The 27,752-nt window shown below is 41.7% G+C and overlaps 3 protein-coding genes across 11 annotated transcripts in view; all 3 read left to right on the forward strand.

The window, feature by feature from the left end:
- LOC113029630 (uncharacterized) overlaps positions 1–27,752 on the forward strand; it is a 168,883-nt gene that overhangs the window by 123,000 nt on the left and 18,131 nt on the right. For 5 of the 8 annotated variants that reach the window (XR_013911551.1, XR_013911543.1, XR_013911547.1 and 2 more), the window contains one exon: positions 5,164–6,708. The exons of the other annotated variants lie outside the window; for them this stretch is intronic. Coding sequence is in view for 2 of the 5 variants with exons in the window: in XM_080306787.1 (XP_080162913.1) it covers positions 5,164–5,916 (753 nt within the window). In the remaining 3 variants the exon portion in view is untranslated. Of the gene's footprint in view, positions 1–5,163; positions 6,709–27,752 lie in introns of those variants that run through there. 8 annotated transcript variants of the gene reach the window in all.
- LOC113028849 (uncharacterized) overlaps positions 1–27,752 on the forward strand; it is a 147,052-nt gene that overhangs the window by 30,306 nt on the left and 88,994 nt on the right. The window lies entirely within an intron of this gene.
- On the forward strand, positions 12,315–27,652 carry LOC113029625 (uncharacterized). 2 transcript variants are annotated; one of them, XM_026180597.2, is made up of 5 exons: positions 12,315–12,439; positions 16,604–16,750; positions 17,007–17,102; positions 19,333–20,349; positions 23,985–27,652. In XM_026180597.2, exons 3-5 carry the CDS (start codon positions 17,085–17,087, stop codon positions 24,741–24,743), a joined length of 1,794 nt encoding a protein of 597 aa, XP_026036382.2. In that variant the 5' UTR covers positions 12,315–12,439; positions 16,604–16,750; positions 17,007–17,084; the 3' UTR covers positions 24,744–27,652. The 2 variants fall into 2 exon arrangements, with proteins under 2 accessions (XP_026036382.2, XP_080162909.1); XM_080306783.1 differs by lacking the exon at positions 16,604–16,750 and having other exon boundaries at positions 12,321–12,439.

Here is a 27,752-nt window from a genome sequence, read left to right on the forward strand (position 1 = left end):
AGATCTGATGTAGATTATGATATTAACATTTTGGGACACATCGTCAGCAGTGGACCTTGGATTAATTGGGTGTTTCGGCCATTATGACTAGACACCCTCATCCAGGGAGGCCCTGCCAGGGTTGATCAGGCCAAGGAGTGTCTCACATATTAAATTGTTATTTCTCTTCTACTTTCTTCTGTTTAGTTTTCTACAATTTTTCTATCAATTCACTGCAAAATGAGAAGTAATACTTACCTTATTGATATTTAGGAGCCTCACTTCTTTGAAGGGATAGAAAAGGTGATAGAGAGAAGTAAGACAAAAGAGACAAGATAGGAGAGAGCAGACCCAGATCTGGCATCCCACATCTCCGTGCCAGATCGGGCTGTACGCTTTATCTCCCCGCTGCTTCATTCAGCAGGGCAACTTGCACGTGAGAAATAAATAAAATAAAGTTTAGCCACAGCCAGTGAGTGGTCCTCTCAGCAGTGTTAGCTAATTCTCTTATAGCCTGCTATTGCACCTGTCCTCTGATTCCAATCTCTCTAAGCAGTTTTGCTGTTGTACTGCTGATAAAACTGGCACAGAGCTTCCTCCAAGCATTACAAAAGATTCACATCAAACTTATTACAAAGTGCTCGTGAGCACTCCTTTAGTTTGAACCCAGTGACAGTATGAAGTTATTATGAAGTTTGCTGCCCTGTCACAATCACCATGCTTCATCAACATTGTATGATGTTTGTGAATTTTGCTTTCCACCGTTGTTTTGTTTGTTTTGTTGATTAAATCAACCAAATGCAGCTTTCACAGTTTTTCACGTGTTGTGAAACTGTGATCTTTGGAGATGTGGAACGTAAATGTGTTTGTCTGAAAAAAACACTTTGGGTCAACTTCTGCTGTTTTAAATGTGCTACATAAATAAGAATAATTTGACTAGAAAAACAAAAAGTGTTTTTATGTTCAGACATCTTTATTCTTAACGTATTTGTAACGTTAAAAGTTTGATTTATTCCATTCCATTAAAATAATTCATTTCACATCTTTTATTGGGATTAATATAGTTTTAATATGAGCTTTCAGTTTATAGGTAATCAGCCTACTGAAGTAACAACTATGATGACCAGTAACATTTTGAAATGAACATGAACTAATGCTGAAGATCCAACTCAAGTCGTGACTGAAACTTTAGTTTCAGCACTAAATGAGTGATTTAGATTGAAAATGTGACGTCATTTCCGGGGTAAAACTGCAAAAGATTGTGGGCACGAGTGGCAAGGGGTACTGGCGCACGCAGGCTTTCACATGAAAACAGTCACACAGCGATAAAAAGAAACAAAGAATGGCAAGAAGCTGTTGTATTATTAACTGCAATAGCCGGTCGCATGACAGCCACGGGAAGCCGACGGGTAAAGTGATCGGTTTTTTATCGTTTACATCGTGGAAGAGAAATTGTTTAAGCCACGTTTCCGAAGTAACAAAGAGGCGACTGGATTGCAGCCATTCAAAGACATTGCATGGGCTGGATTGCAGACCAAATATAACTTCCCAGAACACTCCAGCTCACAGGTTACTCTGCTCCAAGCATTTCCACAAAGGTCAGTCTGCTGTTGTAGTTATCATAACATAATTGTTGATGTGGTTACAAATAAGTCTTTATTTGAATTGAATTTGTTGGGCTATGCTGCTTTGTTCACGGTGGCTTTGCGGCCTAATGTTTGTTGTGTTTTGTAGGAAAACCAGCCTACAAAATGCAGGAATGTGATCCAGACTGGCGCCCTCTATCAACCTGGTCATGCACAGTTTAAAGCTGCTACTACAGCCAGATTTGATCGGTTAAGAGAGAGAGCAAGATCAAAACAGCCACGAAAAGTCCTGCATATATGTGCCCAAGTGTTGTACTGAAGCAAGCAAGTGATGAATAACTGTTTTCCAGTAAGTTGTTTTTTTTGTTGCATTGTTGATTTGTTTTTCACCGAAGCAGCTAATAAAGCACCATTGAATACAATTTTGCCTCTTTCTTATAAGATTCTATAATAGAATGAAACAATAATGCCAGTTATAAACAAAGATAATAACTGAATGAATTACGATTAAATTTTATTTCTATTAGATCTGAAAATGTTGTGTAACACTACAACAATTAGATTGCGTTGGCCTGTACAGGAGATAAAGGACAAAAATGTAACAACAGCTGTGAAATATGTGCCCAAGTGTTGCTCTGACATCACCAGGGTGGCGTCCTTCATAGGCTTGAGTGCCCTGACAACTTCTTTTGCACATGTGATGTCAGACTCACTTAATGTGAAGATTTCTTTTTCACTCTTCCTAACTTCTGCAGAAAGCAGAGCTGCACAGATGGCTGGTTGCTGTTCTAAAAATCGTTCTATCATATCATAGGAGCTGTTCCATCTTGTTATTACGTCCGTGATCAATCTGTGAGCAGGTAGCTGAAGGAGGCGCTGTTTCTGCTTCAACTGATTGCTGGCTGTGGTGCTGCGCCAAAAAAAAGGCTGTTACACATCGGATCCTCCCGAGAAGTCGCACCACGGATTGTATTTTCAGTGCTTTCTGTGAGGCGAGATTCAGACTGTGTGCAAAACATTGTATGTGCGTTATGCCTGCAAGTCTAGCCGCGAGAGCCATGTTTGGTGCATTATCGGTAACAACAACAAGGTCCTTTGCGTTCAATCCCCATTCAGCCACAGCATCAGTTAGTAACGCTGCAATGTGCTCACCTGTGTGACTGTCATGCATGGCTCGGGTTTGTAGTACATGAGACTGAAGGTTCCACTGGTCCGTTATGTGATGTGCTGTAACAGTTACGTACGATTCAGTGGCTCTCGAAGTCCAAGCGTCGCATGTCAAAGCAACTGTCTCTGCCGAGCTGAGAGAGTCCAGCGCTGTCGCTTTGACTTCTTGGTACAACTTTAATAGAGCGATGTCCGTGATGTGTTGTCGGGAAGGAACGGTGTAACGGGGCTCCAGCGTTTTAACCATATTACAAAATCCTTTATTCTCCACAACACTCAGAGGGCGCATGTCTTTGCAAATAAAAACAAGTACTGACTGCGTTATTTTTGTTGCACGAGTTGAAGTTGCTGGTAGTTTCGAAAAGTTAACTTCTTCAATTGTCCGTTGAGCGGGATCACCTCGTTTCGTTTTAAAATTAGCATTTGGCGCCAGTGTTGGTCAAGTTACTTGAAAAAAGTAATCAGTAATTAATTACTGATTACTCCCCCCAAAAAGTAATCCCGTTACTTTACTGATTACTTATTTTCAAAAGTAATTAATTACTTAGTTACTTAGTTACTTAGTTACTTTTTCAAAACACGATTTACAACATGAAGAGGTGATAAAGTGATAGATCTTTCAGCCCAATTCTACTTTTTCTACATAATCCATCATACAAAATGTAATCAAATGGAAAAGTCTCTTTTTTTAACTTGTTTTATCAGTTTTAATCTTTTAACTTTATGCATCAAGCAAAACATTTAATTATATGCAACATTCTCTGACTTGAATAAATTAGTTTAACATTTAAACCTATTTTCTACACATTCCAGCACATAAAATAAAATATTTTTTGTGTTTTCACTCACTCTTTCAAACAGATGCAAGTAAAACACAGCAGAAAATAAATAAAGTCAAAGACTCAGCGGTCCTTTTGCTCTATTTTCACCTGTAAAGCAGGAGCAGGGTAGGCGGAGGGTTACCCTGGTGTAGGTGTGCTGCGGTCAGTTGAAGAATCTGCGCGAGTGTCTCTGTGAGTTTCCCATCACGTCGTAGCTACTCGGTGCTTGCTCGGAAGTTTAGGGGTTTTTTTCGCTGTAAAAAGAAGTTTTCTTCCCACGCACGATGGACGCTAATGTTTTTGTCACTTTTTATGGAATCAAACTCAAAGTAAGGTCAGTACTTCCACACTTTAAACGCTGCATGCTCATACTCTCTCCCGCACTCGATATATTATCCATTGTTGATCTGCACACAGCTGCTGTCACCAACGTCGCACTTGCTTACGTCACTGTCATGAGACATTCTCGCAAAAAAAATCACGGTTTTAGTAACGCAGTAACGCAGCGTTCCTACGGGAAAGTAACGGTAATCTAATTACCGATTTTGCAATAGTAATCCCTTACTTTACTCGTTACTTGAAAAAAGTAATCAGATTACAGTAACGCGTTACAAGTAACGCGTTACTGCCCATCTCTGTTTGGCGCTACATCGCTATGGTGTCTACACACGTGTGTTCGTAAATTCGTGGTGTTACCCGAGTATTTGACTCTGGCGGTGCAGATTTTACAGACTGCATAGCTCTTGTCATAGTCTTTACTGCCTTCTTTTGTCCTAAATCCAAAATAAGTCCACACATCAGCTTTGAAAGCTGCTGGGGCCGGCTGTATCCTCTCCTCTTCGGTCATCAGTTAGCTAGCACAATTGGCCACACATCCACTGTTCTACTTCGTTGGTTTTTGGCAAACTAGACGCTTCTACAGTTATCGCGAGACCTCGTTTTTCCGTAACGTAAAGGCGGTAAAAACTGCCATCTCCAAACTCCCAGACCCACTCGGCGAAGTTGTCATGCTCCCAAACACTCCCCTGTCCACCAGTCTCTCCACCAAACATTGTTTAATTTCCACCTTCTTAGAATGCAACGGAACATCCACATTGAATAAATTAGCCACTACTAACAAATCTGCTTTATTGCACCGCTCCAACTTTTCAATGGAGGGCTGTTGCACAAAATCATCCATGTCAAACGACATCATGAGCAAAGCAAAAAAGAAAAACACAACTCTGCAGACAACTAACCACATCCAATCACTCTAGGTCCGCAAAACTCGCGCCCAATGCATAGATGGATGACACTCTCCCTTTTTCCTCAACTCCCACATTGACGGTCCACCCACCGTAAACATCAAAAGGAAACAAATTACACGAACAAAAAAGGGACGAGCCCCTAGGTTAGTATCTTGTAGCATCCAGAGGTTTAAACATCAATCTTCCCATTAAGTAGATTACCTAGAAATGAAGAGTTGTTTTCGCCCAGTAAGCTGAGCGTTATAATGTAAACAGTAAAATGTAATTGGACGTTGGCAGAGATGCTCTTTATTTAAGGCAATGTTCAGGATTAAAATGTTGAAGCAATTCCCTGACTCTCCCTGTCTTTGTGTCTTTGTTTAGAAACAGAGCGACACAGATGGATCCAGTTCTCGACCCTGTCATCACTGTGGTGGTGGGAAAGACTTTCGCTGTGACCTTTGTGGAAAAACCTTTAATCGGCAGCGGAACCTAAAATGGCACCAACGTAGACACACTGGAGACAAAATGAACTACTGCAAAGAATGTGGGAGAGGCTTCCCCACACGGAGTCAATTAAAAATACATGAACTCATTCACAGTGGAGTCAAAAAGCACGTGTGTGACCAGTGTGGGTCATCCTTCACCACTGCAAGTGAGATTAAAGTGCATAAACGAGTCCACACCGGAGAGAAACCATACAAGTGCAGACACTGTGACGGAAGCTTTTCACGGTCAGGTAGTCGTAACCTTCATGAACTTACACACATTGAAGGGAACTTCAGCTGTGACCAGTGTGACAAGAGCTTCAGGAATCTCAGTTCATACTCCGAACATAAACGATCCCACGCTGTAAATAAACTGTTTCACTGTTACCAATGTGCAAAAACATTCACTTCATTATCTGCTCTGTGCAAACATCAGCGTGATCATGCAGGACTGAAATCACTGGATCACAATGAATCTGATGGGACAGAAAGATCCTCTTCTGGTTTCAGGGTCGGACTTAAACACCTTGAGATCAGGCTCCACAGAGTTCAGATGGAGTCTCCTGTAGAGAGTGCAGCTGATGTCACACTTGGATCTGATGAGGTAGCTCTGCTTTCTGGACCTGCAATTAATAATCCTGCCTCTTAAATTTATGAAGTTGCAAAGTATTGTCCTCCTTCCTTTTTCTTTTAGTTTTCTGTCATTTCTTAAAGATTGTTTTGCCTGAATGTTGAATCTCTCTCTCGTGGTTTGATCAGTAAATCTCATGTGGCTGGCTGCACTTAGAGGGAACCTGCTATACTGCACATGAATTCAATTTTGCATTAGATATTGTTGAATTCTTCTTTATTTTGTTGTATCCCTTTATGGATGTGTAAAGGAAATAAATGCAGACATAATGGTTTACTACTGATCTAGCTAACCTATTCCACGAGCACAACATGGCATGGGCCAAAGTCAGGAGAACTAAGCTACACACTGATTGGTTGCTTTTCAAGCAGCTGTGTGATGCATACACAGTTGTCATTAGAAAGGTCAAAGCTGATCATTTTCTTGTGGAGACTTATAGGGGCTATTTCAAACAAATAGCCCCTATAAGATTTGGGTGACGATAAAATTACCTTGTACATTGTGAATGGGTTAAATGCAGAGGAACTATTTCCCTATGGGGACTAACACGCACACTTGTAATGAAACTGTTGTTTGGCTTAATGAACATTTTATGATGTCCCTGAAACTCTAAATCAGGGGAGTCAAACTCATTTTACATCACAGCTTCTGTGACCTTTAGTGGGCCAGCCCAGTGAAACTCCCCTTTCTGTCAGTAATGAAATTACATATTTAACTGCTTTTATACACAACAAATGAGAAAGAAAGAAATCTGTCAGCATGATTGTTTGGACTTGAATTGTGAGACATAAATTTAGAATTGCAGAAAAAGTTCTGACTGTACAGTTGTTGTTTTTTTTAACCCTATAAGATAAGATAAGATGACCTTTATTAGTCCCACAGGTGAGAAATTTGTGTTGTTACAGAAAAAGTGCAAAGTTATGTAGCAGAAATTAGAAAACACTGGAATGCAATAAAATAAAACAGAAATACAAATACTATATACAACTGAGTAGGAAAATACAACTTCGTCAGAAGAAGAATTGCACATATAGCAGTCTTATTGCACATGTGTGTGTTTGATCAGCTGCAAAAGTCTTTGTTGTGGAGTCTGACAGCAGTGGGGAGGAAAGACCTGCGAAATCTCTCCGTCCCACACCGTGGGTGCCGCAGTCTCCCACTGAAGGAGCTGCTCAGTGCTGTCAGAGTCTCCTGCATGGGGTGGGAGATGTTGTCCAGGGATGACAGCTTAGCCGCCGTTCTCCTGTCACTCACCACCTCCACTGGGTCCAGAGGGCAGAACAGAGCTGGCCCTTCGGATCAGCCTGTTCAGTCTCTTCCTGTCCCCAGCAGAGATGTTGCCGCCCCAGCAGACCACACCATAGAAGATGGCTGAGGCCACCACAGAGTCATAGAAGGTCTTCAGGAGTGGGCCCTCCACTCCAAACGACCTGAGTCTCCGCAGCAGGGAGATCCTCTATTACTCCCATTGTAGGCAATCCATCTTTTAAACCATCTATTCTACACAGTACATTTAGACTTTGGAAACCGGTAGGACTTTGCACAATCGGTAATCTATACTAGGAGGATGTTTTTGCCTCTTTCAAGCAGTTACAAGAGCTATACAAGCTACAAGGGAGCAACTTTTTTCTCAGATACCTCCAGATAGGAGACTATGTCAGGAAATGCATTTCGAGTCATTGTGAGTTTAGTTTAGTGTAGTTTTCTCTGGTCCCCTCCCCAATCAGACCAGGAGGGACATGTTTACCTGCATATTCTCCTTAACTTGCTGGTTGTCTGTGTGGTTTCCAAAAAATGATGTGGGCTTCATAGATAACTGGGAAGCTTTCTGGAGGAAACCTGGTCTTGTTATGAGAGACAGCATCCATCCCACTTTGGATGGAGCAGCTCTCATTTCTGGAAATTGATCAAATTGATCAAACCCCCCAAAATGTGACTATCCAGAGTTGGGACCAGGAAGCAGAGTTGCAGTCTTACACGCCTCTCTGTAGTTTCTCTCCTGTCACCCCCACAAAACCCCATCTCCATAGAGACTGTCAGCTCCCAAACTGTCACGTCTGGCGTGGCAGGCGTGTGGAGTAGGAGAATAGGACTCAAGATGCAACTTTTGATGTAAGTGAGCTTTATTTTATAAGGTGGGTGAAAACAAACAGAAACAGCAAAAGCGAGGATGAAAACTAAGCAAAACCTAAACTGGGAAAAACTAACGAAACAAACCTGAAACCAAAAACAGAGATGCTGCTTCAGAAGCACTGTGTCGAGCATTGATTTGTTTGGCCGGAGTCACGTGATCAGTGACATCTGAAGCTTCATTTAGAACATAAGTGATTCAGTGGTTTATAAGGAAGTGAATCATTCATAAGATTTGTGGAGTGTTTTGATAGTGAGAGATAGCAAACCACTGGTCATTCCACTGAGAGAAACTGAGTCAGGGGAGGTTTTGTCATGTGTGGGAGTGTTTTATCTGAAAACGTGAAAAACTTGAAAATGTCAGAAAACAGCTTTTCATAATGTAAATATTATTACAGTATATAACTTTAGAAACACTTCCATTTGACTTGAATTTAATATTATAAAAAATGTAAACTTAAAATGTTATTCTAAAATGTGCAGCAATTTAATTGGTTTATTCTTTTTAGGCGATAGTCTGTGGGACCAAGGAAGGCCTTATACCTGCATCTCTACCAACTTGCAATTTCTGGGCACTCCAGCCTCTTCTGTTTCAAGCAAGAGGATGTTCTCTAAGGCAGGAAAAGAAACAGACTCGGTCATCGTACAGTGAAGCAAATTCTCTTATGAAATCAAAATGAAAAAGGGTTACCTTAAATGGATCATGTTTTTACTTTGCAAGTTCATAAGTAGGGCTGGGTTTCGATTATCGATTTTATGATTAAAATCGATTCTAGCTTGGATAAAGTGATTTTTAAATATACATTTATTTTGCCTGAAACGCTAGAATCTCCACACATAGGACTCAGTTCTGCTTCTACGTGTGAGGACGGCAAGATGGCGAACTAAGCAGCTGTCCTTATCTTAGCTCTGGTGCAAGGTACCTTTTAGCCCTCCTTTTTTGATGATTTGTTCCCTCAAAAATCTTACGCCGACTTCACAAAGATGCCAAAAAACCAGAAGAAGGACAAAGGGGAAAGCAAGTCTTCCCAGAACGATAAAATACAAGATTTGGCTTCAGCTGCGGATGATCACAACTACTGCCTCTCAGACATGGAGTTTGAAAGTGGCGACGGGAAAAAAAGAAATCTGGAGGAAATTAATGACTTGCTTCTCTCGACTCTGTCTAAAGGTGACCATCCGAGAAAGATTGCTAATCCCAGTCCCACAGCGAGCGACATACTGGCAGCTATTCAAGCTCTCCACATGCGATTTGATAAACAAGATGACAAAATGGCGGACATTAACAACAAATTATCGGAGAATGCCTCGTTGATTGCCAGTCGTGCTGAGTCCATTGAATTCAATGCAACTGAAGTCCGTGAAGTCCGTCCCTAAACAGGAAAGTAAACTAAGTTTTTATTTTTTTATATATATTCAAGTTTGATATTTTTAATATTTTGAACTCTATTTTTATTTATCTTTAATGCTACGCACGTGTTTATCCTTTGTGTCGTTGAATGTTAGAGGTTTCAGGGAAAAGGTTAAAAGAAAAGCAATGTTTATGTTTATCAAAGGGCTAAAAGCAAATTGCGCCTTACTACAAGAAACTCATTCAAGTGACGCTGATGCCACCTTCTGGTCAAAACAGTGGGGTGAAAAAATCCTCTTCAGCCACGATCCAACCACTCTGCTGGAGTAGCCTCATGTTGTCCAGGTGTGAGAGGACAGAGTGCAGTGCGATGGAGACTGCATCCTCTGTGCTCCTGTTCTGGCGGTATGCGAATTGGTGGGGGTCCAGGGTGGGGGGGAGACAGGATTTGTGAAGTGGTGTTGGAATTTCCAAGTAAGAAATGCATTCCTGCCCATGCACTGCTGGCTCTGTTCTGCTGGCTCCGGGTCCATTACGCTTGCATTAGAGCCTCTTATTGTGTGTTTTGTTTGGGTTTCCAGCAATGCGTGGAATTACCAAAACTGGAGAGGGGATAGCCTAACACAGTGGTTCCCAAACTTTTTTTGCTAGACCCCCCCTTTGTTTTACAAGAAAATCTTTGTGCTCCTCCCCTGACGTACACATCACTCATTTTTCAAACTCCATTGCAGTTTATTTTACACCTCAGACCTTTTGTAAACAATGAAACAAAAGTTAACTAAAATAAATTACAGGTTGCAATAAAATAAACCACTAAACAAACCATCTTTATGGTGTAATTATTTCATGTATAGTTGTTTGTTTGTTTGTTTGTTTGTTTGTTTGTTTTACTGTGTAATAATATTCAACACTGCTATCAATACATTTTTCAAAAAACATCTGTGCAAAATGGGTTTAAAAACAAAAACAACTGTGGGATACTGTTCTTCCGTGATTTGAACCAGGGAAACAAATTGTGGCAGGATCAGCCTGATATTATTTGTATCCCACTGTAACTTAACTGTATAAAGAGCTAATATCACCAAAATGTCATTATAAGAAGTGTTTGTGAAATAAAAATAAAGAATGTGGGATACTGTTTGTCCCACAATTGGACAGCCAGTGCGTGCTCCCTACACAGGGGAAATAAATTCTGTTAGTGATACATACTATGGCACCACCATGGTATGTATAACTTATAGTCAGACTAAAGCCAGACTTTCAGATCCTCCCTGTCTGGAGGTAACGCTCCCTGATTCCTAAATGTACTCTTTTTCCAGTGGATTAAGGTTTGTTGCAGGTTACACAGGGATAAGGGTATCCAGGTTTTCCTTTCAGCAACTTCAACTGGGTGACCATGGCTCAGGGGGTTTGGGAAGCGTATCTGTAACCGGAAGGTCGCCAGTTTGAACCCGGGCTCTCTGTCCTGGTTGTTGTGTCCTTGGGCAAGATACTTTACCCTACCGCCTACTGGTGTTGGCCAGAGGGGCTGATGGCGCGATATGGCAGCCTCGCTTCTGTCAGTCTGCCCCAGGCTACAACCGATGTTTTTCTGGGTTTGGCGCATGTTGCTGTATGCCTTACAAAATCTCTAAGTCTAAGTCTTGTGTGTGATTGTTCTAACATAAACAGCTCCATCAGTTTCCCTGACTCTGTGGTTGCCTTCGGTGTGCAGCACTGCTACAAATTGCTAACTGTTTTGGCAACTACAGGTTGTCCACTGTTGCTGAGTATTATATGGCCATGGAGGTAGCTACAACTGCTTGGAGGTTGAGGTTGCTCTAGAAATTGTATCGATACAGTGGCATTTATAAATGCACACTAGCTCCTACTATGCTTCCATCAGTCTGAAAGAATATTTGTCATTTAGAACAACTCAAGAGTCAACCTGCTCCCCAGTTGGTTGTATTCTGGTTATAAATCTATAGAACAGGAAGGTTACTGAGTGCAAATGTAATAGTTAATTAGTTAAGGAATTTCTTTTAAGTATGACTTTCTCTCTATGTAGACAGCAACAGATATGTGATTTGAATAATTAGAAACATATTGCATGTAATTACCAACCTGAAGGAATGAGGATGAGGATATAGATGTATTGGCAAGACAGTCATTCAAATCATAATCTCTTGATTTGCAGATACATTAAACAAAGCTGAAGTTAAGTATTATAATTATACAGAGTCCCAAGAATGTGGCAGGATAACTGGAATATCAGCATTCATAAAACATTCAGAAATATGGTCACTGGAAGAGGGTGGGTAGGTACCAGAGAGAAGAAACAGACAAGTACCAAACGGCAATGTGTGCTAACTAGAGGTCAGCGATCTGTCGGCTTCAGCCCCGACGGCGGGTCCGTGTCCATGTGAGAAAGGGGACATTTTACTGATTCTGATGCATCGGCGGGTCCGCGCTTTATGTTTACGTCTTTGTGCAGAATCCGTGTTCCTGCTCTCATTTACTGTTTTAGCTGTTTGGTGGTTGTTGAAATTTTGTGAGGTTTAAACTGAGATTCTGGCTTTTCGGGCAAAATAAATTTATATTTAAAAAATCAATTCAGGATTTTAATGAATCGATATGACATTATCCAAGCAAGAATCGATTTCAATCGATAAATCGATAATCAAAACCTACCCTTAGTGCTTACTGCAAAGAAATTGAATCTGTTAAGCATGCACTGTTAGAATGCCAGGCACGTGTCCAGGAGAGGAAGACGTTAATGGCAAATTTTGAGAAGCTAAAGATATTTTACATTAGAAAAACAGCCAGAAAAACTGTCTCAGGTCTGTGGTCAGCTGTTGAAATTTGTGATTAGAATGGATGCGTTTTTTTCCAGTTCCTGATCCACATTCCAGTCCAGTAGGTGGCGGTAATGCACTTTTGCAAAAATGCCATTACACTTAAAAGAAGACTAAGAAGAAGAGTAAGGCTATCCCACTAGCATTGTTTTTATCGATAGTTGTGTCAGTCTGCTGACTTCGGCTCCATCACGGAGGTTCTCTCTGTTTGTGGGCTCATCTAAAGGTAAGTGTTTAGTAGGGAGGGAAACTGAGATCATTTAGTCTAATTCCTTGGAATTGTTAGTCTGCCCGTCTACCCCCTGTCTTTTCTTACACTCGCGCTGTATTCAGCTGTTTTCAGTTCGTGTGTTGAAAAATGGTGGCGCAGTCTACAGCGTGGACATTGGCATTACTAGTTGTTATTGAACTAAAGAACGAGAGCGCGATGGTAGACGGGAAACGTCCTCCAGGATAGAAACAACACATAACGCTGCTAACACAACTTTAGCTCTTTGCAAGCATTTGCACAGACGGCATGCTAACGCTCAGCTAGCATAGAACTCACAGCGAAAGCTGAGTGAATAGAGATTGACAGACCACGTGACTTTCGTGCATTGCATTGTAGTTACGAGTGGTATTGCATTTCCAGCACCAGTAATCATTAATTCTGCGGTTTTAATGTCTACTTGGATTTTATTTGCCCCAAAATCAGTCATCTACAACACGACGGAGAACACGGCAGGTCCGTACAAAGGCAGACTTGACGAAAAGGCAAAACAAAGAACGAGGAAAAATCAAAGGAGTGAAAGGGTCAGACCCATATAAGCATACAGAGTGGAGTAAGGACGTTAGCGTGCTGCCCAGCTTTCATCACGCACATATTTATTATTATATGGTCCTAAGTGTGAGTGCATACACTCACAAAATGTTTAGTGACTTCAGATCCCTGCAACAAGCCCAGGTCCAGTTTACTTTGGTGATTTGGACTATTCCATTTCACAGCTGTTGTTACATTTTTGTCCTTTATCTCCTGTACAGGCCAACGCAATCTAATTGTTGTTTCAGGTTGTAGTGTTACACAACATTTTCAGATCTAATAGAAATAAAATTTAATCGTAATTCATTCAGTTATTATCTTTGTTTATAACTGGCATTATTGTTTCATTCTATTATAGAATCTTATAAGAAAGAGGCAAAATTGTATTCAATGGTGCTTTATTAGCTGCTTCGGTGAAAAACAAATCAACAATGCAACAAAAAAAACAACTTACTGGAAAACAGTTATTCATCACTTGCTTGCTTCAGTACAACACTTGGGCACATATATGCAGGACTTTTCATGGCTGTTTTGATATCGCTCTCTCTCTTAACCGATCAAATCTGGCTATGGTAGCAGCTTTAAACTCGGTCTGACCCAGGTTGATAGAGGGCGCCAGTCTGGATCGCATTCCTGCATTTTGTAGGCTGGTTTTCCTACAAAACACAACAAACATTAGCCCGCAAAGCCACAGTGAAAGTAGCATAGCCCAACAAATTCAATTCAAATGAAGACTTATTTGTAACCTACATCAACAATTATGTTATGATAAATTACGTAATAACTACAACAGAAGACTTACCTTTGTGGAAATGCTTGGAGTGTTCTGGGACGTTATATTTGGTCTTCGAATGGCTGCAATCCAGGCCATCCGTCGGCTCTTTGTTACTTCGGAAACATGGCTTGAACAATCTCTTCCACGACCGAATCCGATAAAAAACGATCACTTTACCCGTTTCTACCTGTTCATATTTCTACAGTATAATCTACGTAACTTTGAAGTCTCCTTGAGCGGATTTTCATCTTTGCTATCTGCCTATCGCCTTTTGTGTTCATACCTAAATACTAGGAGAAATATCAAATGTGTCTTCAGCAGTGTTGGGGAGTAACGGAATACATGTACCGCCGTTATGTATTTAAAATACAAAATATGAGTAACTGTATTCTGTTACAGTTACCGTTTAAAAAGGTGGTATTTAGAATACAGTTACTTTGTTGAAATAAATGGATTACACGGCGGTACTTTCCTGTTTCATATTGTCGCGGGTCAGGACTGTTTGGGTTTTGTTTGACAGCTACGTGCTGTTGTTCCAGGCGGCAGCGTTACGGTTGCCATGGTTACAGGGCGACGCTCTCTCTCTCTCTCTGCGACTGTGTGTTTCCTGGGTGAGAGAGTGCCTTTTTGTTGTTGTTGTTATGCTAAGCTAATAGGCAGAATGCTACAGGCAGAGGCAAAGAATGTAGCATCATAGGCAGTGTAGTCCGTGCTGCAGGGAGAATGGACTGCCATACACGTTATGGGTCTGTGAGCAAGAGGAGGGAGAAAAAGGAAAGTCATAAAGTACAAGCTGTCATCGAGCAGAAACGGGAGCTGGAAGCATGTAAATATAATAATAACCACTGCAGCCAAAAAGAGAGTCTGATGAGCCCAGTTGTAAGTAAGCTATTAAGACTCGACTGTACGCTGTGTTCGTGTTTTCCTCCGAAAACAATAAGTTCCATTGGAGCAGCCTTTCAACGCCTCTCTCTGTCTCTCGCAAGAAAAGTTGACCCACACAACAAAGTAAAGCTATTTTTCGGCTACGAGCCCGACACGAACCCGACGTATTAGCAAGAGGTCCCTTTACTACAGTTCGGAGCCGCGGACCTTCAGTAACAGTAATAAATCACAGCAATAGTACATTCACGTTGTTGTAAAAAGCATGATAATATATTAAGCAATCCAAAGTATTCAGAATATGTTTCTGTCATTGAGTAACGTAATGGAATACATTTTAAGAGTAACCTTCCCAACACTGGTCTTCACACACAGTTAACACACACAGTTTTTTGACAAGTAATGTGTTGCGTGGCATATTCACATATATGTATGACTGCTGAAAATGCTCACCATTGAAAATAGATATAACTTAAATAAATGTAATTATTAATCCCTGAGGAAACACATAATATCCTTAGAATAGGGCACTGGAGGTCGTGACCTAATTTCTCAATGGTGCAACCAAAAAAAATCTTGCGTCACGCTGGTGCGATTAGCCGTTCAAGAAAGAAAAAAAACCCAGTCTGAAAGTCTCTGTGTGGTTAACAACAGACACACATTATGCCCATATCATGGTCTAAACCAATCAGAGATAGTCAAGGGTGGGACCTCTTTTATTGACTGTGTTCCAGATATTCCTGTAGGTGCAGGCGGAGAGAGGGAGGTGAGTGGCCTAGGCCTGATAGAAGTAGATGTAGCTGTGGGTAATGAGAAAATCTTTTAAGAAAGATTAATAAATTTGTCATGAAGTTGAGGCCTGATCCATCCGAAATTCATAGCCAGTGCTCTGACAGTGAGCCATCAACCTCTGAGGTTATGTTTAACACTGTTTCGGAGACAGCATTAGATAATGAGCCACATATGATCGACTCCGAGCCAGAGCCCGCTGACAGTAAAAGTGGGGCAAGTGTATACAATTCAAAGAGAGTGGCTTGACCAGTTTCACTGGCTAAGATACAGTAAAGCCAGTCAGTCTGCCCCAGGGCAGCTGTGGCTACAACTGTAGCTCGCCTTCACCAGTGTATGAATGTGGGAGTAAATGAATAGTGGTATTGTAAAGCGCTTTGAGGGGTCCCGAAATGCGCTATATAAATGCAATCCATTATTATTATTATTATTATTATTATTATTATTATTATTATTAAAGCTGACAACATGATGCGCAGCATTTACTGTGGTGCAATGGTGGTTTTTGATACGGGAGACATGGGCCATACCACAGAGTGGCATCGTGGGCATCAGCAGAAAAAGATGCTTGCACCCATGCTGCCCCGACATCATAACAGCTCAAATGTGCAGTTGATGTGATAGTGACGGGCTGCTGAACCAATCAACTGGAATTCTTTTGGAACACCAAAAATACTTTGGCTCACGTGGTTTCATGGAATTATGTAAAATAGTGTCGTGGAGTGTCATAATGCTATTAAAATCCTCACATATTTGAAACTGTAAAAGACAGACATAGCTTTGATTCAAGAGATACATCTTGATGAGGTGGAATCATTAAAGTTGAAAAGAGACTGGGTGTCCCAAGTTTACCTTAGTGCATTTTCCAGTAGGAAAAGAGGCGTGGTTATATTGATTAGAAGAAATTTGGATTTTCAAGTACTCAATCATTATACGGATCTGGAGAGTAGATGGGTGGTCTTGGATGCATGTCTACAGGGGCAGAAAGTGACATTGGTCAACATATATGCCCCCAATTCTCCTCAACCACAATTTTTTCATGAAGTGTGTAGCACAGTGCGGAATATTGGAAATATAAATATTGTAATTGGTGGGGATTTTAACCAGGTCAGGGATGTGTTTTTTGATTAATCCTCTCGTCTTAGACCAAATAAGCACCCTGTAGATGCTGCTTTGGACGTTGTGTCAGAGGAGCTGAGCCTGGCGGATATACGAAGACTTCTGTATCCTCAAGAAAGAGACTATACTTTCTTTTCCCATCCTCACTTTACTTTCTGGTGTCTCGCTCTCTGGTGAGTCAAATTGTCGGGTCCTCCATTGGTAATATTTCAGTAACTGATCATGCTCCCATTGAAAGTTTTGTCCTTGGGATAAACTAGTCTGTTTTGTTTCGCTTAATGCATCTTATTCCCGAAAAGTAGGATAGTTGTTTCTGGGGTTTCACCTTAAAGCTTCATAATTATTGTTGTCACTGAGCAGTGTACTGTTTATTTGCTCTGCTTCTATTTGTCAGGGATAAATTACATATCTATACATTTTATGTCCCAGCTAAATAACAAGTCTGGTGGAGAAGCAGAGGAACAATTTCAGCCCTTTGGATTCAGCTCAGCCACTAGAGAGGAAACAATGACTTCAACACAAAAGGTGAGAAAAATGATCACAGTTACACTGTTGCTGAAGTTGTGTGCACAGCTGGTTGTTAACAGCAGCTTTATCTTTTCCATCCTGGGCTCCTCTATACACACAGAATCTACATTCACAAACAAAAACCTTAGAAGTTACAAGAAAATACAAAGACCATATTTTATCAGCACTTGCTTACTTAGCACTTAGGCCGAGCAATAAGGCGGTAGACGATGAATAAGGCCCCCAAAGTGGAAGCGCCTTTCACCAACAACATCAGCTAGAGGGTGGGTGCCTGCTCTTTGTGAGACCTCTTCGTTCATCTTCTGGTCCCAATAGGAAATTCTCATGATTCACCGCAGACCACGTTGTTGAAGCATATTCAGGCTTCGAGTGATCGCATTTGTTGAGTGCCAGTCGGAAGATGATAGAGTTAAATAGTTTGATCTTGAGCCTAGCATTCAGGGAGGTCAATTTCCAAATAGGTTGGAGACATCAGAGAACACCGGCCGCCTTCTCTGCTTTGATGTTGACATCTCGATCAGAGATCCCGTCATTTGAGATGATGCTGACCAGATACATGAAATTCTCCACCTCTTCAGCACGTTGTTGGTTGATCATGACAGGAACTAGTGCATGTGCATAGCCAACTCGGAGTACCTTGGTCTTCTTGGCACTGATTCTTAAACCTACTTTCATGGTCTCCCTCTGCAGAGCTGCAGTTGACTCTTGGAGGTCTTACTGAGCCGAGCCCAACAGGGTGATGTTGCCTGGAAAAAAGTCCAAGTCGATGAGATTACGCCCTTTTTTCCAGGGGACACCGATACTAGCTTGGTCAGCTGATCGTCGCATGATGAAGTCACTTGATAAAAGGAAGAGGAAAGGTGATAGTACGCATGCCAGTATTAATAATAATAATAATAATAATGGATTGGATTTATATAGCGCTTTTCAAGGCACCCAAAGCACTTTACCATGCCACTATTCATCTCAAAGAAATCTTCTCAGCCATCAGCCGTCTGGATGCAGCAGCGGGAGTTGGCATAGAGACCATGAAGGGCATATACAAACTGCTGGGGGACTCCATAGTGACGTAGGATAGCCTTCTTGAAATCGATGGAATTGATAGAACTCTTCCTTTGGTATTCCAATGTTTGTTCAATGATCGTGCGGAGAGTGAAGATTTGCTCGACACAGGACCGGCCACTCCAGCCTGCTCATCGTCCACTGCGCATCATGAAATTTCCCCTTGTGGGACTACTAAAGGTATATCAATCCCAATTCGAAAGAACGAGGCAAAGTAACTTCCCGGGTACTGACAGTAGCGTGATGCCCCACCAGTTGTTACATTCTCCCAAATCGCCTTTCTTCGGAAGTTTGATGACGCCTTTGGTCTCATCAGGTACACGCGATGTTGACCAGCTGGCGTTTAGGAGTCATGTAAGAGCGAATTCCAGCTGGGGTCCACCGTGCTTCAACATTTCGGGGAGGGCCTCATCCAAGCCAGGGGCCTTTCCACTCTTGAGGACTCAGATCATTGTCTTGACTTCGGTAACACAGATTTGTCCGATATCGACTGGAAAAAGCTCCATGGAGGGTGCCAGGTCTTCGTCCACCTGGTCCTGAACCGACTTCGCCAAACTACATTCATCAATGGGGTCCCATGAATGGTGGGAGGTACGAGTCGTATTCATGTTAAAGCTGGGCCAATTTACCAGTTTGTAACGGAGTCTGTACATTCCATATTCCATAACGGGTAGTTTCTTCTGGGTCGAAATTTGATCGACCATCGAGCAGGTAACGACCTGAGGGCTTTCCTCCACTGCTGTCATCAAGGGTTGCCGATCATCTTCGCCCTGGTTCAATCGATGATGAGATTTGTTTGCTCTTTCCGTAGCAATCGAGGTTTTAAAAGGCGGGGTTGCTAACCCCATGCCCAACCCTCCTCCTTTCTCATATGGCCTTGGGACCAGCAATGGCAGAGTTTTTATCAGCACACAATATCATCAGCTAACTCACAATTTTTCATACAGTCATTTTCTCCAGTGATCAGTACTTCTTTTATTATGTCATTTTCCTTACAACTCCCATTGTAGCACTTCTTTGTAATGTGATATTATCTCCAGAATGTGGTGATAACAGACCTACAACGTGTTTGTTGACGTCTTTGATTCCACTAATGGAGTCAGTTTCAGTTTGTTCCACGACTGCATTTTAATCACTGCTTCTGTTTGTATCTCTGTCACTGCAGGACCAACATGGAGCGAGAAGTCAGCGCTCTCAGGAGGCCGACAAACCTCACCGAAAAAAGGGGCAGAAAAAATACACCTGTGATGAGTGTGGGAAGTATTTTACCCATCTTGGAAACTTTAAAACACACCAACTCGTCCACAGTGGAGTTAAAGCATACAGCTGTGACTTGTGTGGAAAGTCTTTTGCCCAGGCTGGAACCTTGAAAAAACACAAAGTCATCCACAGTGGAGTTAAAGCATACTGCTGTGATGAGTGTGGAAAGTCTTTTACCCAGCCTAGTCACTTAAATGCACACCAACTCACCCACAGTGGAGTTAAAGCACACAGATGTAACTTGTGTGGAAAGTATTTTACCCAGGCTGGAACCTTAAGAATACACCAACTCATCCACAGTGGAGTTAAAGCACACAGATGTACCTTGTGTGGAAAGTATTTTACCCGGGCTGGAACCTTAAGAAAACACCAACTCGTCCACAGTGGATTTAAAGCACACTACTGTGACTTGTGTGGAAAATCTTTTTCTCAGGCTGACAACTTAAAAACACACCAACTGATCCACAGTGGAGTTAAACCATACATTTGTGACTTGTGTGGAAAATCTTTTGCCCATCCTAGAAGCTTAAAAATGCATCAACTGATCCACACTGGAGTTAAAGCACACAGCTGTGATCAGTGTGGTAAAACGTTTGCTCGCAGTTGCAACTTACGACGTCATCAAGATACCCACTCTGGAATTAAGGCGAATAGCTGTGACAAGTGTGGTAAAACCTTTAGTAGTATAAGTTACCTAAAAAGACACCTGCGGATTCACACTGGACAGGATGTTTACTGCTGTGATCAGTGTGAGAAAGTCTTTACAACAGCCACACAGTTACATCACCACACATTTACCCACACTGAAGAGAGACCTTATAAATGTGACCTGTGTGAGAAGACTTTTAAAGCACCACATTCTCTGAAAGGGCACCAGCAGATCCACACCAGAAGGAAACTCTATAAGTGCAGTTACTGTGAGGTATGTATTTATATTTTTATCTTGTATTTTAAGCCTGACTGTTTGGAACAACTCTGCTCTTTAAATTTGTTTTAGCATGTTAGTTATTCTACTGCAGTTAAAGTTAGTGTTGTGAGGTTCATCAGATTTTAGTTTCAGTTATTATTTTTTTCTTCCATGATCATAAAAACACTAAATAATTACTTTTCTACCCTTTCTTCCAAATTTATGACTGCTACAATCTGGTCAGTGTTAGATGACTTATTATGTTCTTTACTAACTAAAAACAATTATTTTTGCTTCAAATTGGGAGTGAGACCGATTGTATTGGAACTTTTCATATGTACTTGTGAAGAATATGATGTAACTTGTTGTTTAGATATGATTGTTTGTATATTAAATGAACTACCGTATTTTCACGACCATAAGACGCACTGTACTAAAAGGCGCAGTCTCAGTTATGTGTGCCATTACTGTATTTAACACACACATAAGGCGCACTGGATCATAGGGCGCATACAGTGGGGCAAAAAAGTATTTAGTCAGCCACTGATTGTGCAAGTTCCCCCACCTAAAATGATGACAGAGGTCAGTAATTTGCACCAGAGGTACACTTCAACTGTGAGAGACAGAATGTGAAAAAAAAAATCCATGAATCCACATGGTAGGATTTGTAAAGAATTTATTCGTAAATCAGGGTGGAAAATAAGTATTTGGTCAATAACAAAAATACAACTCAATACTTTGTAACATAACCTTTGTTGGCAATAACAGAGGTCAAACGTTTACTATAGGTCTTTACCAGGTTTGCACACACAGTAGCTGGTATTTTGGCCCATTTCTCCATGCAGATCTTCTCGAGAGCAGTGATGTTTTGGGGCTGTCGCCGAGCAACACGGACTTTCAACTCCCGCCACAGATTTTCTATGGGGTTGAGGTCTGGAGACTGGCTAGGCCACTCCAGGACTTTCAAATGCTTCTTACGGAGCCACTCCTTTGTTGCCCGGGCGGTGTGTTTTGGATCATTGTCATGTTGGAAGACCCAGCCTCGTTTCATCTTCAAAGTTCTCACTGATGGAAGGAGGTTTTGGCTCAAAATCTCACGATACATGGCCCCATTCATTCTGTCCTTAACACGGATCAGTCGTCCTGTCCCCTTGGCAGAAAAACAGCCCCATAGCATGATGTTTCCACCCCCATGCTTCACAGTAGGTATGGTGTTCTTGGGATGCAACTCAGTATTCTTCTTCCTCCAAACACGACGAGTTGAGTTTATACCAAAAAGTTCTACTTTGGTTTCATCTGACCACATGACATTCTCCCAATCCTCTGCTGTATCATCCATGTGCTCTCTGGCAAACTTCAGACGGGCCTGGACATGCACTGGCTTCAGCAGCGGAACACGTCTGGCACTGCGGGATTTGATTCCCTGCCGTTGTAGTGTGTTACTGATGGTGACCTTTGTTACTTTGGTCCCAGCTCTCTGCAGGTCATTCACCAGGTCCCCCCGTGTGGTTCTGGGATCTTTGCTCACCGTTCTCATGATCATTTTGACCCCACGGGATGAGATCTTGCGTGGAGCCCCAGATCGAGGGAGATTATCAGTGGTCTTGTATGTCTTCCATTTTCTGATGATTGCTCCCACAGTTGATTTTTTCACACCAAGCTGCTTGCCTATTGTAGATTCACTCTTCCCAGTCTGGTGCAGGTCTACAATACTTTTCCTGGTGTCCTTCGAAAGCTCTTTGGTCTTGGCCATGGCGGAGTTTGGAGTCTGACTGTTTGAGGCTGTGGACAGGTGTCTTTTATACAGATGATGAGTTCAAACAGGTGCCATTCATACAGGTAACGAGTGGGGGACAGAAAAGCTTCTTACAGAAGACGTTACAGGTCTGTGAGAGCCAGAGATTTTCCTTGTTTGAGGTGACCAAATACTTATTTTCCACCCTAATTTACAAATAAATTCTTTACAAATCCTACCATGTGAATTCATGGATTTTTTTCTTTCACATTCTGTCTCTCACAGTTGAAGTGTACCTCTGGTGCAAATTAAATTACTGACCTCTGTCATCATTTTAGGTGGGGGACTTGCACAATCGGTGGCTGACTAAATACTTTTTTGCCCCACTGTACAAGTACCGTATGCGTATTTAAAAATAAAGCAGGAGCAAACTTCGGTACCTTACTCACATTTCTATTACCGGTAATCGTCATCATCAACAACACACAAGCATACAAGTGTGCGTATTTAAAATAAAGCAGGAGCAAAACTGAGTTTGGTACTCACATTTTTATCATCAATCAAACCCATCGAAGTCCTCATCCTCTGTGTCTGAATTGAACAGCTGCGCTAAATCTCCATCAAACATGCCAGGTTCACTTTCTTCACTGTCAGAGTCACTTTCCGTGCCGTGCGGCTCCTCGGAAATGATGCCGGCTTTTGCGAAAGCTCGAACAACAGTGCCAGCAGACATGTTAGCCCAAGCATCTACAATCCATTGGCAAATTGTGGCGTAACTCGCCCGGCGCTGCCTTCCACTCTTGGTGAAACTGTGGTCTCCATCGGTCATCCATCGCTCCCAGGCCGCTCGCAGCCTTACTTTGAACGGGCGATTCACACCGATGCCCAGCGGTTGGAGTTCCTTTGTCAGGCCTCCCAGAATGACAGCAAGCTCACAGTTCATTTGTTTCACTAGTTTTTTCACATCGGCTGTGAGATGGGTACGCATGGAGTCACAGATTAAGAGCGATGGTGATGCGTGGAAAAAACCACCTGGTCTCCTTACATACACCTCCCTCAGCCAGTCTTTCATCATTTCCTCATCCATCCAGCCCTTTTCATTTGCCTTAATGATGATTCCTGCTGGAAACTTCTCTTTAGGCAAAGTCTTTTGCTTAAAAATCACCATAGGCGGCAGTTTCTGTCCATTAGCATGGCAGCCAAACACAACAGTAAAAGACGACTTTTCATACCCCGTTGTGCGTATCGCTACCGTGCTGGTCCCCTTCTTCTCCACAGTGTGACTCACCGGGATGTCAAAAGTGAGCGGGACCTCGTCCATGTTAGTGATGTGGCTGGGCTGGAGGTTTTTGTCGCCGATGTGTTTGCTGCAGTAGGAGCGGAAGATGGCCAGCTTTTCCTTATAATCCGCTGGAAGTTGCTGCGCTACCGTAGTCCTGGTCCGGATGGAAAAATGGCACCGTTTCATAAAACGAAAGCACCAAGACGGACCTCCTTGGAAATGTTCAATGTTCATCTCTTCAGCTAGTGAAACTGCTTTTAGCCGAATGGTGACCGTCGAAACGCTTCTCCCGCTCGTTCTTTGCTCAATGATCCAACTCGGCCACACTTCACCCTTTAGCATTCTCATGGTGTTCTCTACTACGTCCTCATTACAACACACAGGGCGCACTGCGCTATAGGGCGCGCCGTACTTTTTGAAGAAAATCTAAGACTTTTAAGTGCGCCTTATGGTTGTGAAAATACGGTAGATGGAAAAATGGAGAGTCATTTTCGCCTATTAAGTTGAGTGTTATAATGTAAACAGTAAAATGTAACTGGATGTTGGCAGAGATGCTCTTTATTTCAGGCAATGTTCAGGATAAAAATGTTAAAGGAGTTCCCCGACTTACACTGTGTTTGTGTCTTTGTTTAGAAGCAGAGCGGCACAGATGGATCCAGTTCTCAACCCTGTCGTCACTGTGGTGGTGGGAAAGACTTTCGCTGTGACCTTTGTGGAAATACTTTCAGTAATCGACAGAATCTAAATCGACATCGACGTAGCCACACTGGAGACAAAATGAACTACTGCAAAGAATGCGGGAGAGGCTTCACCACATTAAGTGATTTAAAATGCCATGAACTCTTCCATAGTGGGGTTAAAAAGCATGTCTGTGACCAGTGTGGGTCATCCTTCACCACTGCAAGTGACCTTAAAAAGCATAAACGAATCCACACAGGAGAGACACCATACAAGTGCAGACACTGTGACAGAAGCTTTTCATATTCAGCTAGTCGTAACCAACATGAACGTACACACATGAAAGAGATATTTAGCTGTGACCAGTGTGACAAGAGCTTCAAGAATTTCACTTCATACTCCAAACACAAACGATCCCACGCTGCAAATAAACTGTTTCACTGTTACCAATGTGCAAAATCATTCACTTCATTATCTGCTCTGCGCAAACATCAGCGTGATCATGCAGGACTGAAATCACTGGATCACAATGAATCTGACGAGACAGAAAGATCCTCTTCTGGTTTCAGGGTCAGACTTAAACACCTTGAGATAAGGCTCCACAGAGTTCAGCTGGAGTCTCCTGTAAAGAGTGCAGCTGATGTCACACTTGGATCTGATGAGGTAGCTCTGCTTTCTGGACCTGCAGTGAATGTTAAATTAATGAAGCTGTAAGTATAGATATGTACATGAAGTTTATTTTCACTTGAGGGAATTTTAATGTTCTAAGTTTTCATCCCTGATACATTTTAATATTTCTTCCCTTAGGAAACCGTAGTGTTTAGTAGTTGTACCTTTTGCTACATTATAGAAGTTATAGGAATGTGTTTTACCAAAATTGTATCAAAACTACCCATTTGGATATATACATCAGTTCTTTTTCATTTTGATTTTCTTCCTCTTTTCCAAATACTACTTGCTTTTTCTATGTATTCATTTTATGTATTACTTCAGTTACATTTTAATCGTTTTTCATATTTATTCTTCTGCTTTGGTAATCCCTGCTCTTAAATCCTTTTCTTTCAAAGCCTCAAATAATTTCACACCAGTTGCTCTGAAAGCTTCCAAAATGAACTAAATCTATCAACCGGCTTTCAAACAATAACTACTATGACTTTGTGCTTGAAGTCCACATGTTGTTATTGGGTTTTTTTAAGTTAATGCATTTTAATCCACATGTTCTGCCGCTGTTTTTCCTGTAGATTTGAAGTTTGTATTATAAAATCCTGATACTGTTAAAGCATTAGTTATATTTGATGAATTATGTGTAAAGTTCTTATTAAACAGTTTGGTGTCAAAATAAAGAACTTGTCTCACAACAAGTACTTTGAGCCATGATTTCAGATTCAAACAATTTTTCTTTCTATTTGTATTAGGATTTTTCTCATAGTAATAGAGACAAAAGAAAAAGAATATGGGAACTAAAACCTTGCTCAGGCAATACAAAATTCAGAGGCACATACAAAGGAACAGGGAAATTGAAAATATCTGAAAGCACCTTAGCAACATCAAACCCAATCTTTTGAATTTTCACACAGGACCAAAGACGATGCATAAAGTCCCTCCTCCACATTACACTTCCAGCACAATGGGGAAGAGTTTACATCGATTTTACTTTTTAAAGCGGGTGTTATGTGCAATTTTTTACTGAATCGATTGAGTCCAGTTACAGGCAGATATCTTGGAGGCACAGACCCAAATCTTCTGCCAGTCTTAAACAGTTATAGATGTCCTAGGTGTCTTTCCTGAGCCTGTTTTACAGCCAGGAAGTAAGGGGCTGAACCGGAGTTAAGGACTTTATTAAATGAGCTATTGGACTTCCCAGACTGCAGGGAGAACAAAGCATCCACCACTGCAGACCTAGTAGGGTCCATCATTAGAGTGGTGTCATTAATTATAAAGTGCCTCAGTTGCAGATATCTAGAAAATTCCACATTCTGAAGGCCGAAACATCGTTGCAGCTGCTGAAAGGAGAGCAGAGTCCGGCTTCTAAACAAATCACCCAGGTTAACCAGCCCTCCAGGCAAGAAGTAAGGATCGTTCATAACAGGAGCCAAGGAGGACGTCAAATGGGCCCAGTCTGCCAAAGCACAGATCTCCAGGCCTTGACAGAGCACAGGTCAGGGGTCAGCAACCTTTATGATGATCAGTGCAAACAAGAACTTGATAACAACAAATCAACTGTACAACAGAAAATGCAAATGCTATTTATGGTCTCCTCACAGCAATGATAGGAAACATAAACATGGCCAATATGGCATTTTTGTTAATACAGGGATACACATGTTAATGTGATCTCTGGTCTCCCACTCAGAGACACAAGTCTCCAAGTGTCCAGCATTCAGACGGCTACCTGAGGACACTTCGTGTGAGAGAAAATCTGCTCACACAGACATGTAGAGCCAAATGCTGTCAATGAGGCCTCTGCAATGTTCTGAAGACAGTTAAACTTGTCAGGTAGTGACGTCCAGCAGGTGAAAAGGCAGCTCCATGAACACGCACAGCTGTGGATTCCAGCTGCGTTCGTTGTTCTGCAATCTTTGACCCCCACAGAGTCGAGCTTTTCAGTTCAATCAGCTGCATTTCGATGTCCAGCCAGTTAAAGCGAGACAAATCCAGCTGCTCATTAAAGCTTTCTGCTTTGATCAGAGAAGAAAACATTGGTCCATACACCTGAAAGTCACGAAAACACATTGCCAATTCTGTCTGGAGTCTACGGATGTATTTGTGTATTTCCGTGGTGCTGATGTTGAGCGGAAAGCTCCTGAAGCATTTGAAGTGTCGGAATGTGGAAATTTCAACATTGAAAAAACTGCCAGCTAACAACGTCCCTCTACGGTGGTTTTTTTTTTTTTAGCTAATACTACTACTACTAATAATAATAATAATACATTTTATTTAAAAGGCGCCTTTCAAGACACCCAAGGACAGTTTACAATAGGGAAATGATAAATGGCCTGAATTCGTATAGCGCTTTACTAGTCCCTAAGGACCCCAAAGCACTTTACACATTCAGTCATCCACCCATTCACACACATTCACACACTGGTGATGGCAGCTACATTGTAGCCACAGCCACCCTGGTGCGCACTGACAGAGGCGAGGCTGCCAGACACTGGCGCCACCGGGCCTTCTGACCACCACCAGTAGGCAACAGGTGAAGTGTCTTGCCCAAGGACACAACGACCGAGACTGTCGGAGCCGGGGTTCAAACCGGCAACCTCCTGATTACAAGAGAAACTGCCAACTCTTGAGCCACGATGGCCCCTAATAGGATAAAACACATAATGGAAAAATGACAAAATGAAGAAAAATAAACTACTTCGCATATTTCACCTATTGCAGGTTATTTTTAGAACGTAACTCCTGTGATAAACGAGGGACCGCTGTATTATTAATAGTAGTCTGGGACATCTAATTGATTAACATCAACATTGATTATTGTGCACTATTATTTTTTTCCAAGGTGAGCAAAAATATAAAACTCTCTCTCAGCTTGTCCGTTGCCAAAAATGGCCCTCCTTTTGTGTATGTTCACAAAATGCTGTAAAATGTATATTTATTAAAACATTTATCTACTTTTACTGACTTGACACTTTAAATTATCACCAGTCCATTTCATCAAAACCAAAGTTTTTTCTACATTCTTTTTACTCTTTAAATGCCAGTTAGGCTATATATTAC

This window comes from Astatotilapia calliptera, chromosome 9 (genome assembly GCF_964374335.1).
Source record: "Astatotilapia calliptera chromosome 9, fAstCal68.1, whole genome shotgun sequence".
NCBI lineage: Eukaryota > Metazoa > Chordata > Actinopteri > Cichliformes > Cichlidae > Astatotilapia > Astatotilapia calliptera.